The sequence below is a fragment of the Heterocephalus glaber genome, unplaced genomic scaffold, assembly GCF_053883595.1.
Source record: "Heterocephalus glaber isolate CG9 unplaced genomic scaffold, H.glaber_assembly_v1.0 deba00001729, whole genome shotgun sequence".
Taxonomy (NCBI): Eukaryota; Metazoa; Chordata; class Mammalia; order Rodentia; family Bathyergidae; genus Heterocephalus; species Heterocephalus glaber.
The window spans coordinates 560,263-585,343 of NW_028258440.1; the positions used below are offsets into that span (position 1 = coordinate 560,263).

The following is a 25,081-nucleotide window of genomic DNA, read 5'->3' on the forward strand; positions in this document are numbered from 1 at the left end:
CTGAATCCTCTACAAACTGTGAGCTAAATAAACCTTTCCTCTTTAACTACTGAGTGCATTTTGTCTCAGCAACAAGAGAGTAACTAAGTAAGTAATAACTATCTGTGTCCATGTGGCCTTGTTTCTTTTTCAGCCAAATCTATGGCAGAATGGCAGGTCCAGTCTAGCAGCTGTTAGGTGTTGCTACTTAAAGAACACTTGGCTGCTTGGCAGAATGAAGGACCATAAGGAAAATAAGAGGTAATTAATGGAGAGTGACTTTGAGGCTGTTAGAAAGGTCAGAGCAGGGCTCCCCAAGGTGAGCCAGCCACATTGATGGGGCAGGGGGAGGAGAGAGGAGGAGCACCAATTACAGAGGCCCTAAGGCAAGGAGGAGATTGGCAGGCTGGAGGAACTAAAAGGGTAGCTGTGGAGGTGAGAACAGGAGGATAAATTGGGGATGTTACAGAAGTGAGTAGGGGCTAATTTACACATGGGTTTGTAGGCCACAGAACAGTTTGTGTTTCCTTAGGTGCCAAGTGAATAACATGATCAGATTTATGTATTTTAAAAGATCCTCCACCCCCAAGCCCCAACAATAGTAAAAACAAAATAAAACTAAAGATGACCCCAACAAGTTCAGGGTGGAAACTGAACAAGATGGGGAAAGTACAGGGAGGCCTGTTGGGGGGTGGGGGGTGGGGCAGCCCCAGTACTCTGGCCGAGGTGCATGTGGGGGCAGTGGAGGGCTTCCTGGGCCTGCTTGGCCCGCTGTGGGGCAGGGACATGGTGGGGGGGTAGCTTCTTGGCAATGGAAAGTGGCACCAAATGTAGGAAACAGGGAGAGTGGATGTTACTAGAACCTCTGCAGTAAGTCCTAGTCTCCTGCAAGCCACGGCAGCACAAGGTGAATTAACATATTATACAGGAGGACTAGGGGTTTAGCTCAGTGGTTCTGGCGCCCGCCTTGCAAGCACAAGGTTCTGAGTTCAATCCCCGGTACCGAAAAACAAACAAACATATTATACAGGAAAGGTAGAAAAAATGAGACTGAGAAAAAGCTGAGTTTTGGGCCTGATCAGTGCTGCTCTGGGTGGCAAAGACAAAAGTCCCCCCAAGACAAAAGCCCCCCACCCCCAGCTTGCCGCAACTTTATTCAGTACATCAGGAGAAACAAATGTAACAGATGACTGGGGGGGCGCGGCAGAATTCCTAGATCAATGAGGAACTATGCAGATGAACATTTTGTTCCTCCCTGGATGTCTTCAGCTGGTGTAATCTTGTCCTGGAGAATCACAGCATCACCCGGACCATTGAGGTCCTAGCTGTGACTGGAGGCCAAAATGGAATTATGTCTCAAAATGCCATAGCTGGCCTGTAGGCAGGAGAACTAGGCCCAATCAAATGATTTTTCCCCAAAATGATACAGAATTGCTCCCAACAGGAAAGGACTTTGGTTTTCAATGCAAAATGGGGAGCCACAGGAGGGATACCAGTAGAAGAGTGACTGGGTCTAACTAAAGTGAGACCGGGTCTCATGTTGCCCAGACTGGTCTAGAAATCCTGGGATCACATGATCCTCCCCCTTTAACCTCCCAAGTAGCCAGGACCACAGGTATGTGCCCCCTCACCCAGTTTAATAAGGGTCACTTTGGCTGTTGTGTCCAGACTACGTGTATACGAGAGAGAGTGATAGACAAGAGACACAGACAAAGAGACAGAGAATGGAATGTGCTGGGGGAAGATGGACAAGAATAGAGGCTGGGGAGATCAGGAGAGAGGCTACTACAGTAATCCAGGCAAGAAATCATGGCCAATTTGTCCATGTCCATGTCCATGGCAGCCTTGCCTCACTAAATCCCTTCTCTCCACTAATTTAGCCATTCAACATCTGAGTCGGTCTCTTCTGCGAATAAAAATGTGATAAAGCACTTAGCATAGTATCTGACATATATGAAAGGTATTAAATAGTGGTTACTATCGTCATTGTCAGTATTATACTTGAAACCCCTGAACCTGTTTTCAGAAGGGCTCTAATGAGGTTCTTGTGTCTTTAAAAAGGTAAATGAAATCACACCCTGCTTAAAACCCTTCTCACTGTGGAATGCAGAACTCAGTCCTTGCTACACCTTCAAAGTTATCCACGTGAGGCTCTGTCTGGCCCTCCTCTCTGGTCACGGGCACTACCACTCCTCTCGCTGAGGTACTTCAGATGGCTTATCACAATTGGACCTCCTTTTACCTGCTACTTCTATTGCATGCAACTCCCTCCCCTAGCTTTCCCTGTCTGCAGCTGACTTCTGCTCCACTCCTGTTAGACTTTCCTGACCCCCAAACCCTGCCTAAGGAAGGGGAGGACACTCTAAGGCCCCTGCACATTGTTTTAATTTCTTCACAGCCCATCACTGTTTGAGATGATCTGGAATGTTCCTTTCTCCAATTAGAATGAATCTTCAGGAAAATTGGCTGTCTTCCCCAGTACCTGGGACACAGAAGATGCTGTTTCTAGAATCTCAAATGTTGAGGAAAACAACTGATGAACTTTCCAAACCAAGGGCAGAGCAGCAGGCCGGGTTATCCACAATCCGTTAAGACACAGAATTAAAATGAGGACCTACTGGGTATTAGATATGATTCTAAGCATCTGCCGTCCAGGAATGCACAAGAGGTTCAACACTCATGGAAATTCCAGGTAACTAAGTATGGATAGTTTCTTGGATGGTGATATTCCTAAAATGGACTGTTTCCCTGTCTCCCAAAATGAATTTAAATGAAATTTTACTTACCTACCTTTACAGGCATCCTTTATTATGCAGGGTTCTAATGAAAGTGAAGCCCTGGAGAATTACCGAGGAGTGACATTCGTGACCATTTGCTCCTACATGAAGTGGCCCAAGAAGATACAGGTACTTTTCTAATTTCATTTTTTCTCTACCTTAGCTTATTACATACCCTGAAAATTACTGTTGCTCCTCTCATCATCACCCATCCCCTGTTTTATAAACCAACTATATCTGATCTGTTGAAAGCTGATTAAAGAAATACAATTATGGCTAGGTGTGGTAGCACATGCCTGTGATCCCAGCACTTGGAAGGCTAAGGCAGGAGGATCTTGAGTTCAAGGCCAGCTGGGCTGCACAGCAAGATGCTGCCTTAAAATCAAATCAAATGATTAGAATCTTAGGCCCCAAATCAGGTTAAGTACAGGTCTAAGGAGTATTCTTCTAAATAAAGAGTTTTCACTCCATTTCATGTATGCAATTCACGACAGTTTGGCGGAGGCCTTTTCTTACTGGCAGTTAGCTGGATTTCAGATTGGGTTGGGTTAGGTGACCAACTAAAGCATTATACTTTACTACAGACTAATGGAGTTTTAAACCAAGAGTACACTCCTGTAATCCCAGCATCCTGGGGAGGCTGATGTAGGACGATTACAAATTCAAGCTAAGGCTGAGTGACTTAGCAAGAGCCTGTCTCAAAAATTAAAAAGTGGGTTGGGGATTTAGCTCAATGGTACCACGCCTGCCTTGCAGTGCAAGGTCCTGAGTTCAATCCCCAGTACTACCAAAAAAATTTTTTAAAAGATCTGGGGATGTAGCCCCGTATGAAGGCTCTGGGTTCAATCTCCAGTAACACCAAAAAAAAAGTTTGTATCAGAAGACAGTTCAGCTTCTTCATGATACTGTAGTAAGATCTTGGTTTAAACCTTGGCTCTGCCATTTACTAGCCATCCATCTAACTTCTCGGAATATTTCTTTAATGGCAGCACCTAATGAGGATGTGCATGTGCTAAGTGCTATGCCACTGTCTGGATTCACCTGCATTGTCACAGCTCATTAATCCTCCCAATGAGCCTGTGAAGTAGACAGCATTACACCCACTAACCAGTTTCCAAAACTAGGTAACTTGTTGTCACATATTTAGTAAGCAGGACAGTGTAACTGAGAGCCAGGCCAGAACTCTTAGCTCATCCTTATTAACAACCTGGTGAGCTCCTACTATTCTCTAGACACTGAGTATATATCAGTGAATAAGACTGTTTTCTTCTTCTATAGAGCTGACATTTCTTCTTTCCTTTCCTCTCTCCTCCACCATCCTTTCTTCCTTTCCTCTTCCTCCCGAACTCTTTCTTCTGCTGCAGCGCTAGGAACTGAACTCAAGAAACACTGAGCTACATCCTCAGTCACCTTTAAATTTTGAGACAGTCTCGCTATGTAGGCCAGGCTGGCCTCGAACTTGCAATTGTCGCATCTCAGCCTTCTGAGTAGCTAGGATTACAGGTGTGTGACACTGCGCCCTGCTTTATGGAGCTTACATTCTACGAGGGGTGGAGGTGGGCTGTAGATAAACAGTGAGGAATAAACACAACATAAATGATACAGAATGTTATTAGGCTACACCACTCAAAACTGCCAGCAGTGTTTTCTTTTTAAAAAACCTACAAAGATAGTAGTAATTTCATATGGTTCAATCCAACAGAAAGTGACAGTACAACTGAAAAAAGGAGGAGACAGCAGTGGGAGCAGGATGTAGTATTAATAGGTAAACAGGTGGACCTCAGAGAGGTGATATTTTGGAGGGAAGAGGGGACTCAGGAGTTATTCCAGATATTGCACTCATGTGGCTAACATCAACCTCAAACCTGCAGGGTTATGAAGATAAAATGAGACAACAGAAGCAAAATGTTTTGTAAAGTAGGAAGTTCAAGGATTATAGCAAATGATCATTTAGCATTATTTTAAACTCCCTACTTTGATGCGGGGAATTATAGCAAACCTGGAAAGAAATACATATAGCTAGATAGCTCACAAGGCTTTTACTTCGTACTTCACCTGGAACACAGAAGCAATTAAGAGTTTTGATTTAAAATTTTCTACTGCAGCCAGAAAACAAAAGGGGCTGTCGTCCTTTGGCCAATAAAGCATTATCTACACAAAGAAGGTAACAGGACATGTCTGTAAACAATCTGTTGAGATATAGTTGAGATTGCGATCTAAACCTAACAGATCTCTAAGAGAAAGTCAGGTTCTTTCAGCACAGTAAAATGTACCATGTGCCTGAAATTTAACATCTCAGAAGTAGGTAGGAACTCTGCTAGCTCCATCAACCCACTGCACCTCAGATAGTTATTATTTGCTATGTGTGGTAAAGATCACAATTTAGCTACTAATACCTAAAACAAGGAAAAGTCAACCCACAGAAAACTACAAGTTAATTTGTGGAGAAATGATAGACACGTAACTTCTTTTAAAGAGGTGAGTTCTCATTTTAAGGACTTTCACACTGAAGAATTCAAAAAGTGGTACTTTTTAAAATGTATTTATTTGCATTTAAAAGAAACTGTTGACAAAGAATAATGGGAAATAATCTTGAACTAGTGGGAAAAAGAGTCAACACTACCTAAACACATTTTTTTTCAACTGAAAACCTCTTAGATGTTGTCACTGACATCAATGAAAAAACTGACTTCTTACTTTTCTAAGCATATGGCGATATAATGAACAATATTCATCACCTCTGTTCTTTCCTGAATATACAAAAATTAAAATACCAATTAAAAAACTAATATTTTTCTCTTTAAACATTTCTCACAGATACAATTTCAATATTCTCACTTAATAGTGGTATAATTTATGAGACTTTTTTCTATTCACAAGTTAAGCAATCCACCCAAAGGGAACTGATAGTCCATAGGGTCACAGTGCAAATAAAAAGTTCAGGAATGCAGCAACTGACATTTCTAAAATACAAAATAGATAAAAATTCTTAGAAGGTTCATGCAAAAAGCTTTGCTAAGCAGATGGTCACAAAACTAGAACATCTGATAATTCTGCTGGCGATAGCAATAGGACTCCCAATGTTTCCTGACAACTTGAACTCTCATCTTAGGCTTTGTATTTGGCTTTTCCAGTTTCACTAATGACACAAACATGCTGTAAAATACAAATCCAGAAATTCACATTAGAACAATGTATTGTGAAATGAAAGGTAAAAACAGAATTTTGTGTATCTTATAGGAATAGTATTGTGCTGCCAGGGCTCTCACTAAATAAGCAAAGGTAGTGATTTAAGCTAGTGTCTTGGAAAAAAGCAGTCATTTGTCCCATTAGTTTGATTTTTTGTCTCAATATGTAACTTTGAAAAACAAAGTAGGGAATTTAGGCATGTCAAAATAGGGGCCAGGATAAGCGGGAAAGAAAGATGGAGTAAAAACCCTGCTTTAGCTAGTGCTCTTGGTGAGTCTTCCTAAATCTCCCTCAACCATGTTTATAAGCACACTCAAAGGACTTCTGCCTCCAGAGTAGGAGGCAGGTATTTGAAGGAGAGTGAATTAAAAGACTTAAACTTGATCATTTAGTTCTTCCTTAGGACCACATTTATCATCTGAAATAATAATAGGACACAGGTACTATACACTAAAGCTGTTCAACTATTTCAGCCAGCAAGAAGTGTCCCCCTAGCTTGGCCAAGTTCCAGCTCTAAGGACATCTGTACTTGACTACAGCTTTATGCGACGAATGGGAACCATCAGTCTGTTCAAATTATGAGGTGCTGGAAGAAAAAACAGTTCTTCTCTTTCCTAAATTTTTATGTAGGTTTTGAAAAATGAGAGTGAGAAAAAGAAGCATTACTTACATTCAAATCCCGGAAGTATTCATTATAGTCAAGGGCATAGCCAACAACAAACTTGTCTGGAATTTCAAACCCAACAACTGAAAAGAATCATAATTGATCATTTAGATACAGAAAACATTACTTTCAAATCTAATACTTGAAAATGTCCCTTCTCTAAAAATATTCTCTAGAGTAACTCTTAAGCCATTTCACATAAGACATTTTTAGGTGAAAGATGGTTAAATGATTGACAAAAAGTAATCCACTTACAGTCTGGCCTATATCCAACACTTCGAGGGGTCCTTTTCACCAGCAAGCTGTTAATTACAAAGTGTGAGATGTGACATATGGAAAGACTACAGGGCATTACCAAAGAACACATCCACGTTCCTAAGTAGTATTTCATCTGCATTTTGCACACCATGGTCCATTTAACACACCCAGAAGACAGGAAATGGAGAGCTAAATCATGCTGGTCACTGGGAAGGGGCAGCAGTGAGTTCACAGTATGAACAAACCTCTGGTCTCCACCTAGAACCTGATGAACAGTTCTGTGAGCTGCACCCTCACAACCTGTGTGTAAGGCTAAGGGCAGCTACGTGGGAGGGCAAATGGGTGGGAAGTGCCAATGAGCAAAGATAAAAAGATAAAGGGCACTTGGCCCAGAACCCCTGGAAATACAATCCCTAAACTGTAGAGGATATGGGAGAGATGAGTATCGCCTTTCACCAAGACATTTGATACATGGCTTACAAATAAGATGTTTAGGCTAAAAAATAATGTGGTAAAGGAAGCAACTTTTTTTTGAGGAGAGGGGAATTCTAGGGATGGAGCCCGGGGTCTTGTTCTTACTAAGCACACACTACCGATCTACACCAGCAGCTAAAATGTTTAAGTAATTCAATTTTCAATTGTTTGGCTCTTGGAAAAATAAGTTTGTTTTTTCAATTGTTTACACCACTATCATTATTAGTTATTTATGGAAATGGGTAATTTGCATATTGATTTGATATAATTTACATAAACAAATTATCACAGAAACAACTCAGCAAATATGTTAAATAAGCAAAATGGCTGGGTTAAATAAAATTTTTAATTTTAGCTTTTTGAGGACTCTCCACATGGAGAATCAGGCTGGCCTCAATTCTGACTCCCAAATGCTGGGATCACAGGTGTGTGCCACCATGCCGGGCACTGATTGGGTCTGTTATATTGGGAGGTCTGATTTTTTTTCAGTTCTTTATATATTCTACATATTAGTCCTCTCAGGAATAGCTGATAAAAACTTTCTCCCACTCTGTAGGTTGTTTCTTCACTCTACTGGTTGTTTCCTTTGCTATGCAGAAGCTTTTTAATTTAAAAAATAAAAATTGTGATTGAAGCAAAAAAGTTAAATGTCAGAAGCTTTTCAAAATTGTTATTTTCACAGGAAATTGCAAAAGAAGCCACACACATACAAAGGAGGTCCTTCGTGTCCTTCATTCGGTTTCTTCCTAAGAGACAAGGTTTCTTCACAAGGACACGGACATTGGTAAACTAACTGACCTTGTCCATATTTCACTACTTTTACACGTACCCATCTTATTTGTTAGGAAATTTTATCACATGTGTGGATGTATGTAACTATTACCACAATGGACATACTTTGCATCACAAAAGGCTCTCTTGTAACCCCTAGTCCCTGGCAACCACTAATCTGTTCTCAATTTCTATAATTGTGTCATTTTAAGAAGGCTGTGGAGGTGGAATCATACAGCATACAACCTTTGGTTACTGTCTATTATCGGCACAATTCCTTGAGGCTTATCTAGCTTGCTGCGTCTATCAATAGGTCCTTTTTATCTTTGAGTATGATGGTATGGGTGTACCACGGTTTCATTTAACCACTTACCTAATGAAGGACAGTTTGGTTGCTTTTGGTTTTGGGCTACCACAAATGAACCAGCTGTGAATATTCTTATTTGTGTGAACATGAGTTTTCACTTCTCTGAGACAAATGTTCAGTATTACAAGTTTTGGGCTCTTAGGAAAGTTTCATGTTAAGTTTTTGGGATGGCGGCGGGGAGATTCCTTCCAGGTGCTGGGACCGGCTCAGCTTCTCCGCCCTCTCATGTTAAGTTTTTAAAGAAACTGCCAAACTATTTTCTAGAGTGACCATGCCATCCTACATTCCTTTTAAATGTTTTTTTAACAAAAAACAAGTAAGTTTTATTGAGGAAGCATCAGTATTAGATGTTCTAAATTCAAATGTAAAATGAAGAGCTCATTGTAATCACTGCTTGAAGGGAGTACATTGAAAGCTACCAATAGATTAAGGTGAGGAAGCATTTGGTCTAAAAAGACAAAGTAAAAATATTCATTAAGGCTGAGCCTTAAGGACTCCCTGAAGGAGAATTTCACAACTTCAGTGTTAATAACAAGAATCTGAGAGATTTATTAAAAATTCAGATTCTTGCCGGGAATGGTGGCACACACCTGTAAATCCCACCACTTGGAAGGCCAAGGCAATAGGATTGCTGTGAGTTCTAAGACAGCTTGGGGTTACATAATGAGTTCAAGGCCAGCCTGAACTGCATAGTGAGACCCTATGTGAAAAAGAAAAAAATTCAGATTCTTAAGACCCAACTTCTACACATAATGGAACATGGCCTCAGTAAGCAAGAGGAATTTATTAGGACTAATACAAATCACATAAGCAATGAAATACTAAATTTACCTATCACATTGGAAAATTATGGAGCAAAGATCTCATACATTGCTGTTTGGAGCACAAATTGCTCTAAACTTTAAGACACTTTAGCAGTAGTTTCAAAAGATGTTGAGTCCTACAAGCTTTAATTTTATAATTCTGAGCAGCTTTTTAATTTTTAAGTTAAAAAGTTAGAGAGGGAAAGATGAGAGAGGGAAGAAGAAGGGAGAGTAGACATTATCAAAGCATGGAACAGGCACATGTAGAAATGCACCAGTGAAACCCATTACTTTGTATATTACTGTGTATTAACACTTAATTCTAATAATAAAAAATAGAAAAGGGTTTAGACATCCTTAACCTTGAATAAAAACAAGCTTTATACTTAGTCCTTTTATAAATAAAGCACAAATACACATGCAAGACTTAAACAGATAGATAATACCTGTGATCAAAATTTGATGGTGGGGGAGATTACGGAAAAAGGTCAAAAAACACTGACAGAGGCCAATTACATTACTAAGCAATGACCTGAGCATTCTCTGAGTATATCAGATCTCTAGCAACATGAAATCTCCCTCACATGCACCTGTACCACCTGTGAGAAAAGCCTGGAAGGACACACTGCTGACATATGACCCATTAGTAGGCTGATCCTGATTTGAAAAACATTCAACAGATACCATGATCCTTCAGAATGGATTATAAAAATCAGTTAATCATTCAGGGACAAAAGGAAAGTCAGAAAACCTGACCCCTACACAAAAATTACGTGTTGGTGAAAGACTTAGAAATAAAAAATGAAACAAAGTTGTAAAAGTAAAAACCAAAACAACAATAACAAAAACAACCCCTCCAACAATCAACCAACTAACAAAAAGCCAGGGATGTTACTTCTAACAAAAATGTAAGGTAATAAAAAGTATTAACTGAGCCAGGCTCCCTGGATTCAAATCTCTTCTCTATAGCTTACTGGTGCTGTTGTCACTAGGCCATTCTCTACGCCTCCGTAATAATGCTTCTCAAGGAGTAATAATGCTACCCCAGAGTTGTAGTGTGAAACTCTAATTAGGCACAGACTCAGAAGAACTGAGAAAGCAAAAGCCAAACAGCACAATTGCGGCCAAGAGGTAAGCCTGGCTTAGAAAAAGGAAGTGGGCTCTGTAAAAATTTTAATGTGGGCACAAAACAAGATGCAGTATACATCACTCAATTCCAGGAGCTTCAGATCTTCAGGGCCTGCCCCTCTGTACCACTTCCTTACTCCCTTTGCAAAGTCTTAATTTTGCAAGAAGGTCCCAAATCTTCTACCATGCTACTCGGGACAAGGGGATATAATTAGGATGCTGAAAAACCGAATGTAAATAATAGTTGATTTTTTGTATCCAAGGGCACCACATCTACAAACTGAACTAAGAGTGGATTGAAATATTCAGAAAAAAATTGTGTCTGTACAGACATGTACTAAATGAACATGCAAAGATTTTCCCCTTTTCATTATTCCCTAAATAATACAGCATATCTACTTACATATAGTATTTATATTGTATTAGGCATTATAAGTAATCTAGAGATTATTTAAAGTATAAAAGAGGATCTGCATAGGTTCTGTGCAAATACTGTGCCATTTAATATAAGGGACCTGAGAATCTATAGATTTTGGTATTCCAGGGTCCTGGATCCATTCCCCTATTTATACTAAGGGACAAATGTATTAGGCAAAGAGTTGACTATAATGAATGGCTTTGTTCACACACAACAAAGTTATTTCCTGAGGGTATTTTCTGAGTCTTATTTGAGATGACATTATTTTTGAAGATAAAAAGACAGCTGAGAGTATTTATCTTTCCAAAGAATCAATCACTTAATTTTCTAAATGAAAAAATATTCCATTTCAAAATGTCATACATACCTTGCGACCTTGACCATCTTTGGATTATACTGCTTGACCAAGGAAAGCAAAGTTTGCATTGTTTTACCAGTGTCAATTATATCCTTCAAAAAAAGACAAGGCATTTAAATGGTAAATAAAACCATCATAGATATAAATTCAGAGTTGTTATTCAAATACAAAATACCAGAGCCTCAATGTTCTGGTATTTCTCTACAGTATAATGCAACTTTTTTCAGTGCAGTAATTTTCACCAAAATTCATACACTGAGATATTTTATTTTACTTGAGACAGGGTCTTGCTATAGAGTCCAGCCTGGCCTTGAACTCATTGCAATCCTCCTGCCTCAGCCTCCCTAGTGCTGGGATTACGGGCATAGGCCACCACACCAGGCCTCACTGGGGTATTTTAGAATCTGTAAATTATCTGGCCCTCGGCAAGCACTGGGAATGCAGGTTGCAGTACTGGATTTTGTAGGCATCAAAAAGTCAATGACAGCAAATCAAAAATGCATATGGAAGTATTTTATACATATGTGAGTTTCAATAAAAAGTTATAATGCTGTCCTTGTGTATCAAAGTTACTTTATAAATTCAAGGCAGAGATTCTTCTCTTCCCAGTTCTCAGATATAGGTAGTTACTAAACCACTCTGAGAAGCACTGTTTTATACTATCTTTAAAAGTATCCCAATTAGGGGCTGGGGATTTAGCTCAGTGGTTTCGCTGCCTGCTGCATAAGCAAGGACCAGAGTCAATGCCCAGTACCAAAAAAATCAAAACAAAAGTATCCCAATTAACAACATTTTACTATATAAAATGATTTTGCATTAAAGTGAATCTTAGGTACCCACTCAAATTCAGATTTTGTTTAAAACAAACCCTTAAGCGATAACCCTAATGCGTTTTCCCTGAAAGTATTTTTTCCCCATTAAATTTATTGGTACATTTTAGGTATAAAATAGTTACATTCATCATTGGGATCTTGTACCATTACATGAGCATCTTGGTTCTCATTTTTTTCCCCTTCCCCTGCCCTCCCTTAACCCCCTCCACCTCCTTCCCTATTTGCAAAGACTTTGTTTCTATTTTTTTCTTTTTCTCATATTTTTTCTTTTCCCTTTTCTTTCCCCTACCACTCCCACTTCCCCTGATCCTTTAGACCTTTTCCTACTATTACACAATATCAATTATACATTTTTAAAATTACAATATCAAGATCAAGGAGACATTACCACAGATTTTACAGAATTTAAAAGGATATAGCAAGTACATTACAAAAATCTTTTTTGAAATAAATTTGAAAACTTCTAAGAAGTATCTTGGAAGACAAATTAATAAAACTAACTCTGGCGGAAATATAAAATTTGAATAACACCTATTAAAGAAAGTATATTCCTAGCTTGAAAACCTACCTATATGACAACAGCAGGCTCATAAACATTTTAACTGATAAATTATATCAAACATTTAAAGCAGAAAAAAGGAACACTTCTCCCTTCATTTGAGGAACTCAACATTGTGCTAATCCTAAAACTGGATAAAGATAATAGAAGAAAAAAGTATGAACATAGATAGAAATTTGTTTAACAAAACAAACTATTAGAAGTCAGATCTGGCAGGATGTAGAAAGTGGTTTTCTTATAGGGATGACAGTGTTGGTTCAGCATTGGAAGATCCACCCCCAGAAGTCATCATTTTAACAGAGGAAAGGAAAAAGCCATATGATCCTGTCACTAGTTGGAGAAAAAGTATTGGACTAAATTCTACAGCTGTTCATGGTAATAGCTATCAGGAGACTAGAAGTAGAACAGAACCTTCTCAACAGATCCAAGACATGTACTCCATACTTCCAGCAAAAATGCCTTATATGAATGAAGAAGATACAATGCTTTCTCCTTAAGGTGGGGAACAAGGGCAGATATGCTTACTCTTCATCTGTCCATTAAACTTTGAAACATAGGCCTAAACCAAAGTAGTCTGCCAATAAAATGACACAATTAGAATAGGATTGGCAAGGTAGAAGCAAAATCTTTATATGTAGATGAAATGATCATCTACAGAGAAAATACTAAGAAATCTCTAGGAGCCCCTAGAACTTGTATTTGAATTTAGCACGATTAGAAAACACAAGGTATATATAAAAATTCCCGTGTATGTATACTTGCTATAAATGAAGAATTGGATACTGAAATTTAAAAGTTATGTAGGAGTACAAAGGACCTAGAAAAGTAAAAAGAAAAAGAAAAGAATAAGTGTTGGAAGACATTTAGTACCTAATTTTAAGACTTCCTGTAAAGCTACAGTAATCAAGGCAGTGTTGGTGTAAGGAAAGACATATAGATCACTGGAATAAAACAGAGAATCTAGAAATAGAACCACTCATATATGGTCCACTGAGGTGTGAAAGATTATTTTACATAACTTCTGAAAGTTTTGGGGTTTTTTTGGTACCAGGGATCGAACTCGGGTCCTTGCGCTTTCGCAGCAAGCGGCAAAACCACTGAGCTAAATCCCCGGCCCCTGAAAGTATTTTTTTTAAATGGCATAAAGCAGTGTGAAGTATGAGAAACATCAGGACTAGAGAACTGTGAATAATGCAGATTTCTGGGGTGTGGCAGCCAGAATTTTGATGGCCCCTGATGTACACAACCATGGAATCTCTACCCTTTTGGCTATGACTGGGATCTGTGCAAATGATGGGATAGTCACTGCAGTGATTAGGTTATGTTACATAAAATAACTGGTAGGTTGGAGATTTTCCCACTAGTTTTGAAGAAGTCAAATGTCACATGACAAGGTGGCCTTTAGCAGCTTAGAGCACCCCCTAGCGGGCAGCAGGAGAAAATGGTCCTCTGTCCCACAACTGCAAGGAACTTGAAAGAGTATGACCATTGGTAAGCCATATCTTGATTCAGCCTGATAAGATCCTGGGCAGAGGATCCAGCTAACCTGTACTTGGGAAGTATAAAAATCATGTATGGAAATGCTATGTATCAACTTTTAAGGATAGTTGTCATACCTTTGGGAATGAAGGGGAAGTGAAAGAATGGAACTGTAACTCTATTATGTCTAATTTTCAAAAAAAATTATTTGAAGCAAATATAGCCAAATGTTAACATTTTATACCCTTTTCCTTAATTCAAAATATTTCATAATTAGTATTAAGAAGAAAAGGATCCAAGGGAAATGAGGAGGGAAGTGGTATAGAAGAAGGCTTTGTGGAGAAGATTTTTGAGCTGGTTAAGGATTCAAACATGACATAAGAACGAAGGGAATAACAAATTTTTATGCCAGCCTTGGTGGCACACACTGGTAATCCAAGCACTCTGGGATCTGGAAGGCTGAAGAAAGAGGATCACAAGCTCAAGCCCAGCCTCCATAACTTGTAGCTCAGTGAGAAGGCCATGGATTCAACCTCCAGTACAGTCAATCAGTTAATGGAAGAACATGTGAGGTACAAGAAATAAGGAGCAAGGTTGTGAAAACAACCTAAATACCTTTCAATTGGTGAATGGATAAAGTGCAATATATCCATGTGATATTATTCAGTGATTAAAAGGACATGAGTCCACACCATGGATGAACCTTGAAAACATTGGGAAACTGCTTAACCTCTCTGTGCTTATCTCTTTAGCACTCAGAATAGTGCATGGCAAAGTGAGCACTAGAAAAAGTTGGTTACTATTACATAAGAATATTTTAGGACATAATAGCAAATGGAAAATGATTCATAAATTATATACTTTTATATGTACCAAATGTGGCAGAAGAGAAAACTTAAGCAAGACATAAAATTATATATATCATTTAAATAAAATTCTAACCAAAAGGAAGTAGGAAATACACCAAAATTTTTCCATTATCAGCAAAAGAATTACTATGCAGCCTACCATTAAACTGATGAAGAATTTCTCTCTCTGGCTTACCTTTAGGATGAAACACACTAAATTAGAAAACCTAAAACACTATTTTAAAAAGTAAATGCAGAACTTACCTCAACAATCAAGACATTCTAGAAGAAAAAGAGGAATGAAAATTAGTATGGTGAATCAAAGTGTTTCCAATTACAAGTGAAACTGCATCGTAATGAAATCCAAGGCAATCCATATTCTTTTTAAATACTGTACTACATCAAATCTCACTTGAAACAAGTGGGCCATCTGTTGGGATCTGGAAATCTTTAATACTGAAAGTTTCATAAATAAAATTTGATCCATGTGTTCAGTTTTATAAAAGCTTTTATTACTTAAATACAAGGTCTTGGGTAAATCATTAAATTTCTCTGAGCCCTAGTTCTCCATATGTAAAATGAGGATCTCAAACTAGTTGGTCTCTTATATGCCTTCTGACACTAACATTCTAAGAACTACACTTTGTATGGTAACTCCAAAATCATGCATTTAACTTACCGTACAGAATCCAATTCAAAACTCATTTTCCCATTAGGCTAAAACTAATACAGATGTGTCCATATTTTTGGAGTATACTAAAGAATGATATCAATACTCCCTCCCACTACAAATCCTTACCCCACTTTCTACATCTTAGAATTTTATAGCTGGAAGACTCTTGAAGAGAATATAGCATCTAAGAATTGCCCACTAAAGTAGACATGAGTTCTATACGTTCTATTAGTGAGAGGAATGAGACAGTGTTTCACACACTGGTTATAATCACGGCTACAAGAAGATCCATACTATATTGCTTATTCACAGTTCTCATTTATATACTGTCACAAAAATATAGCATCAGACTTTTAATGTTCTATATATCCTTCGAAGCTAGTGGTTACCAAAGTAGAAATACAACATTCACTGGGTTGCAAGAAAGATTAAAACATTTTTAACTTCTATATCATCTATATATCTGTGTATTTTATAACATATGTCACTACCATAATTCACATATAATTTACAAATACACACACTAAGAGTAATTGCTCAAATTTTTTTATTGATTTGGCATGCAAATAAAAGTTTGGAGAATCATGCTCCAGGTATTAAAAGTAAACTTATAACCAAGGTAAAAGCTTCAACATTCCCATGTCTGAAAGCATTGGAGGTAAAGTCTCTCACAAGCCTGGGCAGGTCTGAGTAGAGAATATAGTTAAGGCAAGCCCATAGCTTTTGGCAAGCAATTTTCACTACTTTTCTCACTCTCATGCATCCTCAGTGAAGTAGTTTCTAGAGACAACTGTAGCTTATTGGCCACCTATTCTAGGCAAGAAAAAGCTACTTAATATTTAAAGTGAAGCTCAGGATAAGAGAAAATAAAAGAAAAATTGGAGCTATCCAAAGGCACAGCAAATAAGAAATCTCAATTTTTATGAGACCTCAGTAAATTCTAATTAAGTTGTAAATACATTAATATAATAAAAAAGTCATGTAACTGTTCAAATGAATCCCAGTATAGTGCAAGGGATATAGACAGTGGAGTTAGGTACTTCTTAGTTCAAACTGTGGCTCTGCCACCTAAATAATATGACTTTGAATTTCAACATCCTTCTCTACAGAAAGGGAATACCTCCTGTTATGGTTTGTTTCTTAAATGTCCCCCAAAGCCTCATGTGCCCCAGGTGGGGCTTCTCAGAGTGGTTAGATCATGGATGTATGGTACTGGATTAAAGGTGTAATAACTAGATTAGTCCACTGATTGGTTTAGCACAGTTCTGGGTATAGATAATGAGAAGGCCCATTCTAGTTGTGGGTGGCAGCAATCAACATGCTTGTAGTCTGGAATGGGATAAAAGGAAAGGGAGGCTCATTGCTTGCTGCTTTCTGCCTGCCTTGCCATGGACTATTTCTCCTTTGCCATCCTGCCCTGCCTTGGAGCCAGGCAACTATGGACTGAAAACTCCACATACTGTGAGCCAAAATAAACCTTTCCTCCTTTAACTTGTGGGTGTTGGGTATTTGTTCCAACATGAAAAATAACTAAGACGCTTCCTTCACAGGGCAGCCACGAGGATTAAATGAAATAACAAATATATTAATACAGCAGGAGATGCTTACCCTGAGCATCACTCAGGCAGTGCATTTGTTTATGTACTGACTGTCCCAAGCGTCGCTCTGGTGGGTGTCATTTCAACCAGTCGATTCTTTTTTTTTTCTTAAATTCTTTTATTGGTACATTTTAGGTATACAACACATTTACATTTCTCATTGGGAACTTATACCTTTACATGATGCATCTTGGTTCTTATTTTTTCCCCATTCCTAGCCCTCCCTTCACGCCCTCCACCCTTCCCTATTTACAAAGACTTTATTTCCATTTTTTCCATTTCTCAGCATTTTTCCTTTCCCTTCTTTCCTTTCCCCTGCCCCTCCCACTACCCCTACCCCTTTGGACCTTTTCTTCCTAGTTTGCATTATCGATTATTCATTCTAATCATTGGTACATTTTAGGTATACAATATAATGACATTCGTCATTGGAAATTTGCACCTTTACATAATCTCTCTTGGTTCTTATTTTTCACCCTTGCCCAGCCCTCCCTTCAACCCCTCCATTCCTCCCTATTTACAAAGATTTTGTTCCTATTTTTCCATTTTCTCATATTAATTCCATTCCCTTCTTTCCTTTCCCCTACCCCTCCCACTTCCTTCCCTTTGCCCCTTTTCTTCCTATTTCACATTATCTATTATACCTTTTAGTCCTTATTTACACTTTCAGTTTCTCACACCAGAGAAACTATTCGGTATTTATACATGTGTGTCCTATTTATTTCACTTAAGAGTATGGCCTCAATGTGTATCCATTTAGCTATAAATGTCTCTAATTTCTCATTTTTTATGGCTGAGTAGTACTCCACTTTATTTAAAAAACCACATTTTCTTTATCCAGTCTCCAGTTGGTGGGCATTTGGGCTGTTTCCAAGTTTTAGCTATCACAAACTGTGCTGCTATGAACATGGGCACACATATATCACTGTGGTATGATTGTTTTAATTCTTTGGGGAAGATCCCCAGCAGTGGAATAGTCGGGTCAAATGGGACTTCCAGTCCTAGTTCGCTGAGGTATCTCCATACTGATTTCCAGTCGATTCTTATTTGCACAAGATACACTCATACATCTGTTCATTTTATATTGACTATTTTTATACACTTTTTTATTTAGAACAATGTAGTCACCTGTGATGTTTGTTTCTAATGAAATCTAACAATAAATTCTAGTTACTTGCTTTTACTAATGTTTATTTGTGAAAAATTACCTATAATTTTGTGCTACATCTATCTATAAAATCTTTGATTGTTAAGTACATTAGACATATTTTTATACTTCTCCAAAACTCAGTGATATTCCTGTACAATACAAAATGGACGTGTTTGGGATTCTGAGAGTGAATAGGAAGGAAGTACCAAAAGATCTGCAAAAGTAAAAATTGAAAAAGGGAGAAATGTTAGCATATCAGAGAGGAAAAGCCTGTGTTACAAAATGGAAAGACAGAAAAGACATCCTTATTGTCAACTATTCATAATACAGAAATGATAGGAATTGAAAGAAGAAATGAAACTAAAAAAATTCCAATAGTGGTCATCAATGATTATAATAATTCTCTGAGTGGTGCTGACAGAGCTGACCAACATCTAACAAGCTATCCTGTAATCAAAAAAATGAGGAAAAAATATTACTCTAAAATATTTATGTACCTTCTGGACCAAACAATATGGAATTTGTCTGTTATTTATTCAAAATAAATGTGTTCAAAAAGTCATTTACAATTTAGATTAGGTCTAATAGACCAAATAATGGAAAAATGCGAGATAGCGAAACACCAACCAGCAAGTACACCATCGATGTCTTCACCATCACGTTTAGTGGGCAGACATTTTATTGAAATTATGTCACCCACAGAAAAAAGGAAAGGCCAACACAACAGTGTAAAATGTGTGGTTCAAAGAAAGACAATAATGCAAAAAGAAATCAGAAAGAGATTAGATAACTGCTGTCCAGATTTTAATATTACATCATGTATTGAATGTTTGCAAATATACCACACAGAGAAAAATTATTGAATAAATTTGTAAAACTGTCATTTTTTTTTTGGTACTTGGGATGGAACTCGGGACCTTGCTCTTGCGAGGCAGGCACTGGAACCACTGAGTTAAATCCCCAGCCCTATCTGAAATGAACAGACATTTCTCAGACAAAGAAGTAGAAATAGCAAATAAATACATGAAAAAATGTTCAACGTCACTGGTCATTCGAGAGATGCAAATGAAAACAACGCTGAGATTCCACTTCACTCCAGAAAGAATGGCTGCTATCATGAAATCAACCAATAACAAATGTTCGCCGGGCTGTGGGGAAAGAGGAACCCTGCTCCACTGCTGGTGGGAGTGCAGACTGGTGCAAGCACTGTGGAAATCAGTATGGAGATACCTCAAACTAGGACTGGAAATCCCATTTGACCCCGCTATTCCACTGCTGGGGATCTTCACCAAATAATTAAAAGAATCATACCACAGTGATATATGTGTTCCCATGTTCATAGCAGCAGTTTGTGATAGCTAAAACTTGGAAACAGCCCAAATGCCCATCAACTGGAGACTGGATAAAGAAAATGTGGTTTTTTAAATAAAATGGAGTACTACTCAGCCATAAAAAATGAGAAATTAGAGACATTCCTAGCTAAGTGGATGCACATTGAGGCAATACTCTTAAGTGAAATAAATAGGACACACATGTATAAATACTGAATAGTTTCTCTGGTATGAGAAACTGAAAGTGTAAATAAGGACTAAAATGTATAATAGGTAATGTGAAATAGGATGAAAAGGGGCAAAGGTGAAGGAAGTGGGAGGGGTAGGGGAAAGGATAGAAGGGAATGGGATTAATATGAGAAAATGGAAAAATAGGAACAAAATCTTTGTAAATAGGGAGGAATGGAGGGGTTGAAGGGAGGGCTGGGCAAGGGTGAAAAACAAGAACCAAGAGAGACTATGTAAAGGTGCAAATTTCCAATGATGAATGTCATTATATTGTATACCTAAAATGTACCAATGATTAGAATGAATAATCGATCATGTAAAATAGGAAGAAAAGGTCCAAAGGGGTAGGGGTAGTGGGAGGCACAGGGGAAAGGAAAGAAGGGAAAGGAAAAAATGCTGAGAAATGGAAAAAATGGAAATAAAGTCTTTGTAAATAGGGAAGGGTGGAGGGCGTGAAGGGGGGGCTAGGAATGGGGAAAAAATAAGAACCAAAATGCATTATATAAAGGTACAATTCCCAATGAGAAATGTAATTGTGTTGTATACCTACAATGTACCAATAAAAGAATTTAATACAAAAATAATAAATAAATCCCCAGCCCTTAAAATTGTCATTTTTATATTTCCTATTATATTATCTTATAAAAATTAACAAAAAATACGGAATTTTTGGCCATCCCATATTTAAATAATCAGACTGCTAAGTAGTTAAGGAGCTAGTTTTTCACCTTTCCTCATTCACAACTAATCTTCCACTTCAAAAGATACAATATAAATCTTTTGCATAACTGAATATAATCAATCAATGGACCAATAATTGCTTTACTATGTACTATGTGGTTCTTTCTCAAAATTTCCTCTACCCCAGCTAGCCCATCTGAAGGATCCATATTCCCACAAGTACCTGTGGTTGACTGTTGTAATGATCTGCACAATGGGAACAGAGAGAGCTACACAATCTTGAATGAGATTATAGACTTTAGGCTGAAGCAGGAGGATCGTCCTGAGTTTGAAGACACCCTGGGCTCCATTATGAGTTCAAGGCCAGCCTGAACTACAAAGCGATACCCTGTCAATAAATCAATAAAGTCCAGCCTGGTGTCAAAAATTGGACCCCAGCCTGGGCAATTTAACAACTTAGTGAGGCTTTGTCTCAAAATAAGCATTTTTATGTAGCTCAGTGTGAAGACCCTGGGTTCAATCCTTATTACTAGGGGAAAAAAAGTGACAATTGTTACCATTATTGAGAGTTTAATTTATGCCAGGTAGTTACATCCCTACTTAACAAAAATAATAAGGCTCAGAAGGCAAATGACTTTCCTAAAGTCATAAATACAGGCAAATAGAAGACAAGAGATTTGAACAAAGGTGCATTCAGAATCCAAAACCCATATTCTCAAGCATTAAATGGAGAAAGGAGAAAATATTCATATACATGTTTCTGCACATAAGATAAATTTCCCTTCAAAAGATAAAATGAAGTTTTAATTAACCACATAATCTCACTAGCAAGAATTAAATTCACTCATTTATATTTCTTGGTTTTTCCATAATAAATGTTCTCAAATGTGACTAGCATCAAACTAGGTATTTTAGAAACAGAGACTTGTTTATAAGGTCACAGAGCAACAGAGCGGGACAGAGCTATTAGCTGGAAAAGGCAAGGTCAAACTAAATCACAGAAGGCCTTGATGGTTAGGCCTCTTCCTCCACTGAAAACTGATTCTATGAGTAAGGGCTTCAAATTGCTTCGAAATATGGACAAAACATGCTGAAAAGGAAGGAAAAGCAGTAGGGCAGTTCAATTCCCAGTACGGGAAAAAAAAAATCTTGAGACAAACATTGGAAGCACAACATAACAAAAAGTTATGAGAATTTTCATGTATAAAGAAAACTTGAGATTTCCTAAAATAGTATGTTTTTAATTTATTTATCTCATGTATGTTTATTTACCATAAACTGTTTTAAGAGTTCTACATGTATTGTGTCACCTACATCTCTTAACTCTGAGGTGGCTGCCACGGTCAGCCCTATACTGCTTGCTTCTGGAACACAGAGGTTAAATAACCCATGCAACATCAGAGGATTAGGAAATGCGGAGCAAACCTTTGAAGCAAAGCTGTCAGGTTCTAGAACTCACACTTTCAGCCACTACGCTACACCATGTCTCTATCTTTTAAGAAACTATGTGTATGCTTAAAGAGAAAGCCATCTTCCCTCAATTTGTATTTTTTGAAGGATCCCAAATTAGATTCTGACAGATATAGAGAACAGTGCTAGATACCAGGCTATCTAGCCTTTTAAGTTTAACAGATTCTGCTGTCTTTTGGCTATATGACCTAGGGAAAGATAATTAACCTACAATGTTTTCACGGGTTAAATAACCTTTTTGTTTAATGATGCTATGTAAGCTGCCTTAGTGATTGACTGAAACCACAGTGTTACTGACTCTTGCTGTAAAGTGTTCTTTTCTTCCCCTTCAAGATACATACCTTTCCAGTTAAAGTTGAGAGATCATCTCCTCCAATGACCTTTATGTCCCCTGTTGACTGATCATTCTAGTTTGAGAGAAAAAAAAACAACACTGTATATATATATCTACCCACTTATGTACACATACCTCAAATTATCAAATGGGAACTACAAGGTTTAAGAAGTTAGCTAACTAATGTCCACAGCATTATGACATTCTAAATGATATGAATTATGTTTCCAGAAATGAATGACCAGGTAACTTTCAAGTAGAGATTAGTAAAAATTAAAAGTTTTAATCGGCCGTTGCCAATTTGATGGTTTTAAGAGCCCTAAAAATAGGGTACACCCATTTTTGAGTGCACAGTATCACAGCAACCACCTATCATCAGTCACAGTCACTTCTGAACCACACAGGAAGTTATTAGCATGACAGGCATCTGGTTCTGGCCCTGTACCATTCTGTAGTCAAGCAAGTTATAGGGGCTGGTCAATATCAGATCTGATCCCAAGGGTATGTCTCATCAAAAGTCTAGCCTCAGGGCTGGGGATATAGCTAAAGTGTAGAATGTTTGCATAGTATGTGCGAGGTCCTGGGTTCGATCCTCAGAACTAGAAAAAAAGGGGGGGTACCCCAGAACCAGGTAATGTTCAACAGGGCAAACCTGGTCCTAGAAAACCACCTCTGATCCATAGTCCTTCAGGGCATACATCTGAGGCTCTCATTGCTACTATTACAGAATCTAGTAGAAATCCTTACAGGAGTTTCAAAGGGGAATGCTCAACATCTTCTGTAGTTGGTAGTAATAACCATAATTTGGATGTGCTGGATTCAAGACAGAAAATGGGGTAAAAAAGTGGGTAAACTGAAGAGCTCGGTCTTACCCTACCAGACAGCAAACCACACCATAAAGTTGCAGCAATTACCATGGAGTGGTGTCAGCACAGTAACTGACAAAGGAGAGCCCAGAAACAGACCAGAAACATATGAGGATTTAGTACATGATAAAGATGATATTTAGAGTCAGTTAGAAAAAGATGAATTATTCAATAAATGGTGTTCGGTCAACTACTTATCCATTTGGGAAAAATAAAGTATGGTCCCTACCTCACAGCATGCACAAAATAAATTCCAGATGGATTAAAATCTAAATATAAAAAATAAAGTCATAAGCAGACTTGAAGAAAATAGACTTTTTTTTCACATTCTTAGAAAGGGTAAAAACCCAGGCATGATATAAACCCAAACTAAAAAGAACTGTAACAAATATTCCTAATACACACTGGACTCCCAAATAAGAACCCATAGGAAAATGGAGAACAAACACAAATAGACAATTATAGAACAAAGACATTAACTTATAAAATGATATTATCTGAGGAAACAAATGCTAAAACATGATTCTACTTTCCATCCATCCAGACTTGCAAAATTAAGTCTGATGGATGCTATGTTGAGGGGAAACAGGCACTCTTGTGGGTGAGCGCATAAACTGGCACAACCTCTTTTGAAAAGGATATAGTGATATCTACGAAAAACTGTAAACACGCATTCTATTTTGGTCCAGCAATCCTACTTAGAGGTTATGATGCTACAAAAAACACGCACAAGTATGCAAAAGTACATTCAAGGATGTTCACTAATTCACTGAAAACAACCAGCATGTCTATTAACAGGAAACTACATAAATTAATGAAATTAACCTACACAATAATACTATAAAGCTATTAAAAAGACTCTACTAATCTAACATACACTGACATCAAACAATGGTAATTAAAAACACCAAGTCATGGAACACTGTGCTGGCTATGAAACCGTTTTATTTGGCATTTAAACAACCCATGTTGGGCTGCAGGGGCAGCTCAGTGGTATAACTGGTACAGTACTTGCTTCACATGTGTGAAGCCCTGGTTCCATCCCCTACATCAAAAACAACTTCTCCACCCCAGCAAATATTCCATGTTGTAAACTAATGTATCTATGGTATCAAAATGCCTTGCATGTTATTCTCATCTTAGAGAAATAGTCTAACTAAAGTCCAGCATTTCAATACAGAATTGATTAATGACCAAAAAAATAAATAAAACCTGAAGCCTTAGTCAATCATGCTGATTTCCATTATAAACCTTGATAAATAGTGCCATCTTCTGTAGAAATGTGGTATTACAGTCCAACTTCAATTGCTTTTTTTGAGAGACAAAAGGACAAAAGTAACTACTGAGTGGAATCACAGAAAAATACTTGTGATCCAAAGGCTGTGATGATATGGGTAAGAGACAAGAGAACTCTAAGCACACAAGACACTGGTTCTCTACTACCATGCAAACCTCCACTCTCACTGGCCCCAAGGTTTTTAGCTTGTATTTCTTGAGACTTTTTTCATGGAAAGAGCCTTTTAAATGGAGGCTAATAAAGAAGATTCATTTAAGAGTAACAGTACAGTCTACTTGCTGAATTATAGTTATGTGACCAAATCACAGAAATGGAATGCATGAATAAATTACCCTACCTGGTTGCCCACAGGAACTGCACTGAACTCCCTGCCTCCCCTCCCGTGTAGACAAGCCTCCCACTATATTCCTTTACTGAGGGGTCTCTTAAATTACAGTGAAGTGTGGGACAACAGGACTGACCCGAGGGGAGAGACTGGCCCACCACAGTTGCTCTATCCACCCCTCTACTGTCTCTTCTCATTCCTCCCAGCCATAGAGTCCAAGCTA

General features: G+C 38.0%; 1 protein-coding gene across 2 annotated transcripts in view; it reads right to left on the reverse strand.

Moving 5' to 3' along the window:
- Window positions 1-5,282: 5,282 nt before the first annotated feature.
- Hprt1 (hypoxanthine phosphoribosyltransferase 1) overlaps window positions 5,283-25,081 on the reverse strand; it is a 35,893-nt gene continuing 16,094 nt past the window's right edge. For both annotated transcript variants that reach the window (NM_001310288.1, XM_021240527.2), the window contains 6 exons: window positions 22,378-22,443; window positions 15,170-15,187; window positions 11,196-11,278; window positions 6,865-6,911; window positions 6,616-6,692; window positions 5,283-5,912 (listed from right to left, as the gene is read on the reverse strand). In NM_001310288.1, coding sequence (NP_001297217.1) covers window positions 5,865-5,912; window positions 6,616-6,692; window positions 6,865-6,911; window positions 11,196-11,278; window positions 15,170-15,187; window positions 22,378-22,443 — 339 coding nt within the window. In that variant the 3' untranslated portion in view covers window positions 5,283-5,864. The remainder of the gene's footprint in view (window positions 5,913-6,615; window positions 6,693-6,864; window positions 6,912-11,195; window positions 11,279-15,169; window positions 15,188-22,377; window positions 22,444-25,081) is intronic.